This window comes from Schistocerca gregaria, chromosome 6 (genome assembly GCF_023897955.1).
Source record: "Schistocerca gregaria isolate iqSchGreg1 chromosome 6, iqSchGreg1.2, whole genome shotgun sequence".
Classification (NCBI taxonomy): Eukaryota; Metazoa; Arthropoda; class Insecta; order Orthoptera; family Acrididae; genus Schistocerca; species Schistocerca gregaria.
In genome coordinates this window covers 521,568,942-521,581,077 of record NC_064925.1, presented here as the reverse complement: position 1 = coordinate 521,581,077, position 12,136 = coordinate 521,568,942, and the positions used below count along the sequence as shown (strand labels likewise).

The 12,136-nt window shown below is 41.7% G+C and overlaps 1 protein-coding gene across 5 annotated transcripts in view; it reads right to left on the bottom strand.

Moving 5' to 3' along the window:
• The window catches only part of LOC126278007 (PSME3-interacting protein), a 74,698-nt gene that overhangs the window by 49,603 nt on the left and 12,959 nt on the right, over positions 1-12,136 (bottom strand). For all 5 annotated transcript variants that reach the window (XM_049977707.1, XM_049977709.1, XM_049977706.1 and 2 more), the window contains exon 3: positions 3,499-3,597. In XM_049977707.1, the coding sequence (XP_049833664.1) occupies positions 3,499-3,597 (99 nt within the window). The remainder of the gene's footprint in view (positions 1-3,498; positions 3,598-12,136) is intronic.

Here is a 12,136-nt window from a genome sequence, read left to right as displayed (position 1 = left end):
GCTAATGTGTTAGTGTCTTTTCATTGTACCTGTCTGCAATTTAACATCTCATCTTTACAGTAAGTAACAATCTATCTTTTCCTTATATCGAAGTTTTTAAGTAAAGTTTGTGTAGACAGCATTTATTCATGTGATCCTGTCACATCCAAAATCAGTTATTAGAAACATTATTTTATTTAATTCTTCTAATTAAAATTTAAAATTAAAATGTTTCAAAATCGTTATTGCACTTTAACAAATTAATTTCTTGCACTTTACCAAATTAATTTCTATAAGACCCAATTATTGTAACAACTGTACAAAAACTAATAATGAAAATATTATTGTTAACCAACTAACAAAAATTATGTTCCACTATCATTGAAAGTAAATTAGATCTTTGACTTGCTTTGTATTCCGAGTTTCAATGTAGGAGTGGTTGTAACACAGTTGGATTGTGGCAAACAGTGTGGAAAGCTGTGGCTTAGCAAACAGAGTGCAATTGTGTGCTATATTGCAGTTATACTATTTTTGATTTTATTTAACCAAAAAGTCAAAGATAAATTGAAGTATTATCCAAAATTACATGTTAATTTTTTTTTAATAAAAAATCAGTTCCACAAGTTGTATACTAAATTGAAAGAATTCAGGCAGCCAATGGAATGACTATAATCAAACCAAAAAGTTGAGTACAATATTTCTCTCAGTTCCTGCTCTTGAATAACTAGAAATGCAGTGGAGTAAATTGCTATTACAGTTAATCTATGTCCAGTCTGAGTAGTGAACTATGAGAACAGGAACATAACAAGCTATTCTCTATCATGATTTGAGTGGGCAAGTATTTTGTTTTTCTGAGAAGTAAGGCCTTACCAAGTTACTGAAGGAATTCCCATACTTCCACCTGCAATGTACTAATTATACACTACTGGCCATTAAAATTGCTACACTAAGAAGAAATGCAGATGATAAACAGGTATTCATTGGACAAATATATTATACTAAAACTGACATGTGATTACATTTTCACGCAATTTGGAGGCATACATCCTAAGAAATCAGTACCCAGAACAACCACCTCTGGCCATAATAATGGCCTTGATACGCCTGGGCATTGAGTCAAACAGAGCTTGGATGGCATGTACAGGTACAGCTGCCCACACAGCTTCAAAACGATACCACAGTTCATCAAGAGTAGTGACTGGAGTATTGTGATGAGCCAATTGCTCGGCAACCATTTACCAGACGTTTTCAATTGGTGAGAGATCTGGAGAATGTGCTGGCCAGGGCAGCAGTCGAACATTTTCTGTATGCAGAAAGGCCCGTACAGGACCTACAACATGCGGTCGTGCATTATCCTTCTGAAATGTAGGGTTTCGCAGGGATCGAATGAAGGGTAGAGCCACATGTCATAACACATCTGAAATATAACATCCACTGTTCAAAGTGCAATCAATGCGAACAAGAGGTGACCGAGACGTGTAACCAATGGCACCCCATACCATCACACCAGGTGATACGCCTGTACGGACACGACAAATACACGCTTCCAATGTGCTTTCACCGTGATGTCGCCAAACACAGATGCGACCATCATGATGCTGTTAACAGAACCTGGATTCATCAAAAAAAAGAAGAAAAAGAAGAAGAAGAAGAAGAAGAAGAATAAGAATAAGAAGAAGACGACGTTTTGATATTTGTGCACCCAGGTTCGTCATTGAGTACAACATCGCACGCGCTCCTGTCTGTGATGCAGTGTCAAGGGTAACCGCAGGCATGGTCTCCGAGCTGATAGCCCATACTGCTGCAAACGTCATCGAACTGTTCGTCCAGATGGTTGTTGTCTTGCAAACGTCCCGACCTATTGACCCAGGGATTGAGATGTGGCTGCACGATCCGTTACAGCCATGTGGATAATATGCCTGTCATCTCGACTGCTAGTGATATGAGACCATTGCCATCCAGCTCGGCATTCCGTATTACCCTCCTGAACCCACCAATTTCATATTCTGCTAACAGTCATTGGACCTCGACCAATGCGAGCAGCAATGTCGCGATACGATAAACCGCAATCGCGATAGGCTACAATCCAACCTTTATCAAAGTCGGAAACGTGATGGTACGCATTTCTCCTCCTTACATGAGGCATCACAACAACGTTTCACCAGGTGACCCCGGTCAACTGCTGTTTGTGTATGAGAAATCGGTTGGAAACTTTCCTCATGTCAGCACGTTGTAGGTGTCGCCACCAGTGCCAACCTAGTGTGAATGCTCTGAAAAGCTAGTCATTTGCATATCACAGCATCTTCTTCCTGTCGTTAAATTTCGCCTCGGTAGCACGTCATCTTCGTGGTGTAGCAATTTTACATTACTTATTTGGAGTGATGTGAGAGGCAAAGAAAATTACTCATGCCAAGACAGATTGGAATTTCGTGAATAGCATGGTGTTGAACACGAACTCCTAGGTAAAAGAGACAACTTTCCTGTGGTGACCAGGAATCGAAACCAGATCAACTGCTCAGCAAGTAACCATGCTGCATTCAAGCTATTCTATACCATAATTTGAAGAGGGCAAGTACTTTATTTTTCTGAGAAGTAAGGTCTTACCAAGTTACTGAAGGGATTTATTCCTGCATTTACTTCTGCAATATACTAGTTATATATTGATCACATTATTTGTTTTAGAACATGGCATGTATTGAGCAAGATGATACAAGCTGCTGCCTCATACAACAACTTTTTTGATGGATTATTACATTTTGTAGATAAAGACACCAATGTTGAGCAATAAACTAATTATATATTGGTCACATTATTTGTTGTAGCATATGGTACATATTAAACAATAAGTAAAGTTGTTGCCTTATACAACAGCTCTTTTGATGGATTATTATGACATTTGTAAATAAAGACAAATGTGTCAAATTTAATCTTGACTAAAGTTTGAATCTTACTGCACCTGAGTTCCATTATTTATTACCTTGGCCAAGAACAGTATAACAACAAATAGCAACTGCTATATCAAATACATAACTCACTTCACCGCACTGCAAGTACTTCTCAATTATTAACAACTGCGTAAAGAAAACACGGTTTGTTGGTAAATGTAAACATTCTTTATTTAATTAAAGAATGTTCAAATTACAACCTACAATGGACCATGTCTTCTTTTACACAGTATTTAGTATCTGTGGACCTACACAGAAACAAAATTTTACTAATGAATAAGGAAGCCCTTGTTTTGTATCACAGTTAACAGCATGTAAACTACCCCAGTCACTGTAAATACAATAACTAAACATCTAATTGTTGGCACATAATGCTATCTGTGAGACACGATAGTTAAAATATGGCATAAAAATGGGACTGTACTGGGTTTGTTTACTAACATGATTTTAGAGTGCTTCAGTTTATGATATCTAGTAAATGTGTAGAAATTACACCAGAGGAGGCCTGATAATTTTATAAACAGTTAACAAAAATTACAATCAAAATTATATAAATACAACAAGTTTTACTCACTCAATCTATGTGCTTCCTCATATTCCAGTTCTCGTTTCTGCTTCTGTTCCTGAAGACGTTCAAACAGTGATCGAGGATCATATTCCTCCTCAGGACACTCTGTAAACACCAATAAGCAAAAAGATATGAGTATTTATTAATGATGTATCACATCACACATGCCTAGTGATGGGGACAGTACCATGTGTTAAGAGTGAAACAGATGGTTGTACTCAAAGTAAAATTCTCAAGATTTTGACACTTACATATGTAATTCTCCCCAACTAGTTCTAACTCTTGAACAAGTTACGAATAAAAAAAATTAAATTTGATTCTTCAGATTCACCCGGTATATTTCTTGCTCGAAGAGTCCATGGGTGTACTGCTGCTCCAAAGTGTCCAATGGGCACAATATTTTGGCAATCAGACATGTCGCCATCGTCAGGTGCGCTGACGAACTGAGCTCCTGAGGGCGGGCGGCCATCTTAAATTCCCTCTCCCTGTGAAGCATTCTCTCCACGATCTGCGCCCACAGCCGTGTGTCAGCGGTTCTGAGATCAGGATATCCGAGTCTTTCAGCTTGAAGTTGTTGAGATGTCTGCCCCATGAGCTGGAACACCTCAAAACTGTATTCCGGAAAAACGGGTACTCGGAATGGCAGCTCAGACGCGCTCTCCACCCCACCTCTACAGTACAGCACGTGGAGACGGAAGAAGTCACGGTGGAAGAGATAGGCACTGCCTATATACAGTATACTGGCGAACTATTGAGAGCAATAGGATGAATATTGAGGAAACACTGAGTAGGAACTGTCTTTTGACCACCCAATAAAACAAGAGCATTATTCAGAAGTGTCAAAGACGATATCGGTTTGCAGAAGGCCAGCAATACCAGATTCCATGCCAGTGTCGGAAGACTTATAATGGACAGACAGTGCGCACCATCGAAGATCATTGCCGAGAACATCAGAGGCACACTCGACTTAGGTACCCCACCAAGATGGCAGTCGCAGAGCACTGCTTCTCCAAAAATCACAAAATGGACTACCAACATACCAGGGTCTTGGCACAGACATCTAAATACTGGGACAGCATTGTTGGAGAGGCTATCAAAATCGTATCAGGGACGGACTCATCAACCAAGACTGCAGCTATAACCTCAGCAAGACATGGGAACCAGCACTGAGTCTAATTAAAAAGACACTCAGCACAGAAAACGAACGGGAGACCAGGGCGGACAAGGCAAATACACCGATGCCACCACAGATGCCGACGCAAGAGGCTCAGCGACTGTCGATGCGCGGTCACGGGCACGGACCGCAGAGAGAACGCCTCACAGGGGGAAGAGGATTTAAGACAGCCGCCCGCCCTCAAGAGGTCAGTTCATCAGTACACCTGACGATGGCGACATGTCTGATTGTGGAAATATTGTGCTCGTTGGACACAATGGTCTGGAAGTACACTCGTGAACTGTTCGAGCAATAAATTTAATTACTTACTGTATATATTCTCTTCTTCCTAATATCAGTTACAAAGGAATAAAATAACACAAACACACTACGCACCACCCCAATCCTCTGTTGTCATTCCAGTCACATGCTTTGCATTACTGAGTTATATTAGCAAAAGTTTTGTGCAGCAAAGCAAGAATTAAACTTTGTCATATAACTCCATATTAATTTGGAAGTTTGGGAAAGTAATACAATCTCACGAATACATTCTAAAAATTTTGGCACGTAGACTCATTAAGTATGCTATTATATTGTGAAAAGTTTCTCTTGTACACAAACAGTTTGCTATTTAATTCAATAAAAATACTAGGTGAAAAACCTGGCATTACCCGGATATTTATTCATAGCTATGCCCGAGACTTTGTAAGCCTGGAATTTTATTTTTGACTGATAATGCTTCTTTGGAGACAAAATTTGAAATAGTATGATTAGGCTTATTTGCTTTACTAACATTGGAAAGAGCCACATATAGCCAGCCATGTGAAAAGCAACTGACACTAAGCTCCATGCCTGCAACATGCAATGTCTGGCCTTCTGCTTTGTTTATCATAACAAACTTTCCAGGAGTTTTACATAATCAAAGTGAAATGGGGAAACTGTTAGAAATAATCAGGATTTGGGGTGCAAAAACTTGCTCACTTGTACTGCTTCCCATCAAAATTTCTGGTTCTACAATGTTACACTTGAGAGAAGTAACTATCAGCCTCATGCCATTACGCAGTTTCAGTGGGCTTAAACTTCACAACAGAATAATCAGGATGCCATTTTTCAAATTAATTATGTGTAATGGAATGCCATGTGCAGTAAAAGAATTTAAAAATTTGGCTGGATAATTGATATGTGGTCTTGCTTGGTAACTCTGTTAATAGAGATACACTCTACATTTTCTCCTTCCACATTAATAAGTATGTCCGAGTTAATTCTTGCAGCTTGATCATTTCGGGGTGTCAATATAGGCCTTTTCACAAAGCCAAGAGTCTTTATGAGTTGTTATTTGTGTCTGATATATTAAGTTGGTCTCTCCCTCTTACTGTAAAATTCTCATGATCTTAATGCGTGCATTCAAAATTCTCCATAGCTAATTCTAAACAACGTTGGTGCTCGTCATTGACCTGTAAAAGTCCAGCAATATTGTGGTGATCTTAATGATTACTTAAGTGCTCTCGTGCTGCATAAACATTTCTGAGACATAAGATAATGAATGGTGCTCACAACCTGTCTCAGTTACACTATCCGTTCGTCACTGCTTTCAAGGGACCATGAAGCAGCTATGCCACAATGCTGAGAACTTAAAAAGGATTCTCTTTTGGTGAAACTTTCTGAAGTACGAGACACTGGATGGTACTCATGGTCAGCGCTCTGTCAGGATTCTCTTTCAGTAAAAGTGTCTGAGACACGAGACAATGTGTGTCAGTGAGGAACAGTGCTTAGTTACACTTCTCATTTTGTTTTGCTTTCAAAAGATTGAGAAAGATTAGTGTGGACACGGTAAGAGCTTCGGCAGCTCTCTCTTCGAGTAAGGGTTTGTAAGCAGTGAGATAATGTGTGACATTCTCTCTCTGAGTTATGTCGTGCCTTACTTGCAGAAGGAGTTTCCAAAGAGTGCGTTAAAGCCTGATGTTCTCGAGTTGCAGCAAGTTTCATCTCACTATCTTAACTAGATTCTTAAGATCTGCATAGTTCTCTGCCTTTTAACGGTTCCAGTGTATTGAGAAAGACTCCCCAGTTTTTGATGCATTTTTATGATACATAAAACAAAAGAAAGTATCAAAATCTCAAAGAAAACTCAATATACTTCCTAATCAGAAGTCAAATATATGAGTTGTTTGAGAAAAGTAATGAGACAGACAATGCTGCGAGCGATCTACCAACACTGCTTTTCCACTTGCGTACTCTGGTGTGTTCATCCCTTCCAGATTCTCAGTCCAAGTTTCTACATCTACATCTACATCTACATCCATACTCCGCAAGCCACCTGACGGTGTGTGGCGGAGGGTACCTTGAGTACCTCTATCGGTTCTCCCTTCTATTCCAGTCTCATATTGTTCGTGGAAAGAAGGATTGTCGGTATGCGTCTGTGTGGGCTCTAATGTCTCTGATTTTATCCTCATGGTCTCTTCGCGAGATATACGTAGGAGGGAGCAATATACTGCTTGACTCTTCGATGAAGGTACGTTCTCGAAACTTCAACAAAAGCCCGTACCGAGCTACTGAGCGTCTCTCCTACAGAGTCTTCCACTGGAGTTTATCTATCATCTCCGTAACACTTTTGCGATTACTAAATGATCCTGTAACGAAGCGCGCTGCTCTCCGTTGGATCTTCTCTCTCTCTTCTATCAACCCTACCTGATACGGATCCCACACTCCTGAGCGGTATTCAAGCAGTGGGCGAACAAGCGTACTGTAACCTACTTCCTTTGTTTTCGGATTGCATTTCCTTAGGGTTCTTCCAATGAATCTCAGTCTGACATCTGCTTTACCGACGATCAACTTTATATGATCATTCCATTTTAAATCACTCCTAATGCGTACTCCCAGATAATTTATGGCATTAACTGCTTCCAGTTGCTGACCTGCTATACTGTAGCTAAATGATAAGGAATCTTTCTTTATATGTATTCACAGCACATTACACTTGTCTACATTAAGATTCAATTGCCATTCCCTGCACCACACGTCAATTTGCTGCAGATCCTCCTGCATTTCAGTACAATTTTCCATTGTTACAACCTCTCGATATACCACAGCATCATCCGCAAAAAGCCTCAGTGAACTTCCGATGTCATCCACAAGGTCATTTATGTATACTGTGGATAGCAACAGTCCTAAGACACTCCCCTGCGGCACACCTGAAATCATTCTTACTTCGGAAGACTTCTCTCCTTTGAGAATGATATGCTGCGTTCTGTTATCTAGGAACTCTTCAATCCAATCACACAATTCGTCTGATAGTCCATATGCTCTTACTCTGTTCATTAAACAACTGTGGGGAACTGTATCGAACGCCTTGCGGAAATCAAGAAACACGGCATCTATCTGTGAACCCGTGTCTATGGCCCTCTGAGTCTCGTGGACGAATAGCACGAGCTGGGTTTCAATGACCTTATTTTTCGAAACCCATGCTGATCCTACAGAGTGGATTTCTAGTCTCCATAAAAGTCATTATACTCGAACATAATACGTGTTCCAAAATTCTACAACTGATCGACGATAGAGATATAGGTCTATAGTTCTGCACATCTGTTCGACATCCCTTCTTGAAAATGGAGATGACCTGTGTCCTTTTTGTAACGCTACGCTCTTCTAGAGACCTACGGTACACCGCTGCAAGAAGGGGGGCAAGTTCCTTCGCGTACTCTCTGTAAAATCGAACTGGTATCCCATCAGGTCCAGTGGCCTTTCCTGTTTTGAGCAATTTTAATTGTTTTTCTATCCCTCTGTTGTCTATTTCGATATCTACCATTTTGTCACCTGTGCGACAATCTAGAGAAGCAACTACAGATCAGTCTTCATTTTTGAAACAGCTTTGGAAAAAGACATTCAGTATTTCAGCCTTTAGCCTATCATCCTCTGTTTCAGTACCATTTTGGTCACAGAGTGTCTGGACATTTTGTTTTGATCCACCTACCGCTTTGACATAAGACCAAAATTTCTTAGGAATTTCTGCCAAGTCAGTACATAGAACTTTACTTTCGAATTCATTGAACGCCACTCGCATAGCCCTTCTCAGACTACATTTCTCTTCGCTTAATTTTTGTTTGTCTGCAAGGCTTTGGCTATGTTTATGTTTGCTGTGAAGTTCCCTTCGCTTCCGCAGCAGTTTTCTAACTTGGTTGTTGTACCACGGTGGCTCTTTTCCATCTCTTATGATCTTGCTTGGCACATACTCATCTAACGCATATTGTACGATGGTTTTGAACTTTGTCCAGTGATCCTCAACACTATCTGTACTTGAGACACAACTTTTATGTTTAGCCGTCAGGTACGCTGAAATCTGTTTTTTGTCACTTTTGCTAAACAGAAAAATCTTCCTACCTTTTTTAATATTTCTATTTACGGCTGAAATCATCGATCAACGATCCGCTTTATGATCACTGATTCCCTGCTCTGCGTTAACTGTTTCAAATAGTTCAGGTCTGTTTGTCACCAAAAGGTTCTCTGTATAACTGCTCAAGGTAGTTTTCAGATAAAGCACTTTAAAAAAATTCACTGGATTCTTTGTCCCTGCCACCCGTTATGGACGTTTGAGTCTCCCAGTCTGTATCCAGCAAATTAAAATCTCCACCCAGAACTATAATATGGGGGGAAATCTACTCGAAATATTTTCCAAATTATCCTTCAGGTGCTCAGCCACAACAGCTGCTGAGCCAGGGGGCCTATAGAGACATCCAATTACAATGTCTGAGCCTGCTTTAACCGTGACCTTCACCCAAATTATTTCACATTTCGGATCTCTGTCAATTTCCTCCAATACTATTGCACTTCTTATCGCTATAAACACGCCTCCCCCTTCACTGTCCAGCCTGTCTCTGCGGTATACATTCCAATCTGAGTATACAATTTCATTACTGTTTACGTCTGGTTTCAGCCAACTTTATGTCCCTAGTACTATGTGGGCATTACGATCGTTTATTAATGAGAGCAGTTCTGGGACCTTTCTATAGATGCTCCTGCAGTTTACTATTAGCACATTAATACTGTTATTCCCTGTTGCATTTTGCCTACTCCTACCTTGCCGCATCTCAGGGGGTGTCTTGTCAGGCCTAGGGAGGGAATCCTGTAACCTAAAAAAACCCACATGTGCACTCCACACATACTCCGCTACCCTTGTAGCTGCTTCCTGCGTGTAGTGCATGGCTGACCTATTCAGGGGGACCCTACATTTCTCCACCTGATAAGGGAGGTCGAGAAATTTGTACCCCAGATCTCCGCAGAATCGTCTGAGCCTCTGGTTTAAGCCTTCTACTCACCTCCAAACCAGAGGACCGCAATCTGTTCTGGGAACGATACTACAAATAGTTACCTCAGATTCCACCCCACGAGGTGATGGAGCCCCTTAGGGAAATAAGACCCCACAAGTGAGGCAACAATACTCCAGAAGAGGACGGACAAACATAGTATAGGCCTTAATGGTAATCAATAAAACAAAGCTCTTTCGTAGAGGCAGGATTTTCTAACGAAATTTCATCAACTCTGCCAACCGCATGTACGAACTGAGGATGACCTCTGAACCCAGACAGCAGGAGTCATTGGTGCTGACATGAGCAAAAATTTGCAGTCGGGTGCACCCAGTGTTCTCTATCACCGCCGGCAGGGCCTCCTCCACATCTCGGATGAGACCCCCCGGCAAGCAGACAGAGTGAACACTGGCCTTCTTCCCCGACCTTTCCGCTATTTCCCTAAGACATTGGTATGTTGGTAGTCCATTTCGTGATTTTTGGAGAAGCAGTGCTCTGCAACCGCCAACTTGTTGCACTGTGTGGAATCCACTTCAGATAGGACTGATGGAAGACATAACAAATGTTCAAAGAAGGGCAGGTCATTCTGTGTAATGGCGAAATAATGGAGAGTTTGCCATGGATACAGCGGCATTCGCGGTGCACAAGGCGGAGGGTCAATTTGGAGGCTGGCCATGTGGCATCGCCCGCTCTGCCTGTGAGTGGACATGTGGCTGCTTCTTCAGCAAGGTCCGAGCAGGCACATGGGGGAAGGGGTTTATTAGTTATTGGGAGCTCCAATGTTAGGCGGTCTCTTTAGCAGTCCTTTGCACTTTATAAATGTTCTGCCAATAAGTCACAGTCTTCGGTTCCCAATCCTCATATGTACCTGTGGTGGCCATTTCTTCCCATCCCTCCTACCATTCTACAAGGCACGGGATTTGGCAGCTTGTGGTGGGAGGCGAAGAGGAGGTGTGGGGTGGGGTGGACGAAGAGACAGGGGTGGCGGGGAGGAGGAGACGGGGGGAGGGGGGGGGGTGGTGTTGTGGACAACAGTTTGACTTGGAGTGCATTCAGTCTTGCCTACGCTCGCAGAGCGTCAACTGCTGGGTGCATTATCAGCAAAGAGCTCATCCCTGTTGACAAGATTGTCATGGTGCTGATGCTTTGGTGATGCACTCCCAAAAGCCATTACCAATCGGCACAACATTTTTGTGTTCTCAAATCAGAACAAATTACCCTCATTGAGGCTGTGTTCTGCCACTGCTAATTTATCTTTATGCCCAAGGTGTACATATCTAATGTGTTCCATGCAGTGATGTAAGATGCAGCACTGTATTTGTCCAATGTACTGTCAGCCACACTTGCAAGGGATGCTATTTATACTAGGTATTTGGAGTTGTAGTTTGTCCTTTACTGAGCCATGCACACACAGGGTGTTCAAAAACAGGTGTCTAATACTTTGAGAGGTGGTAGTACTCATAGAAACATGAAAAATAAGTCCAACAACAATGGATCCAGGAACACATACTTTTTGGGATGGACCCACGTTTATAGGAAAGGCTGCGTGATGCTTGGTTGCGGATATTAGCATAGTTGTTGCACAACTGGTCCATCAAATGTGTCGGTAGGATATTACAATGTCTTACAGTAATCCACCTGCCATTAGGTGGTCTGCAGAAAGTTATATGGTTCAAGTTGTGTTGTAAGCTACGTTAGTTTTCATCATGTTTGTGTGCCTTATTGTACAGTACTGTCACCCCTGGATATGTAACATGGTGTTTTACTTTCTTCCAAACCGGATTCACATACGTGTTTACTATTATTGTGCTGTTTGTACATACAAATGGTGTAGTACATTTACATTTTCTCTCTTCTACCACTTGTTAGCAATGGAAGCCTACTCCCATCAAGTGAAATGGTGGACACAATATTCTGCTGCGGATGTAGCATGTGAGCCCGCACCCTTTACGCACAAAAATATCCACATCACAGAGAGCCCTCTGATAAGCTGTTTGGCATACTTCCCAGCATCTGAGGGATACAGGTACCCTTACACAACAGAAGACTGGCAGGGGACTGCCCCGCACAGTCCACATGCCTGTCGTGGAGAAGCGTGTGCTACATTCGATGGAAGAAACCCCTGAGACCAGTGTTTGGTGATAAGCAGCAGCAGAAGGTGTGTCTCACTCTCTTATCTGCAGGGTACTTT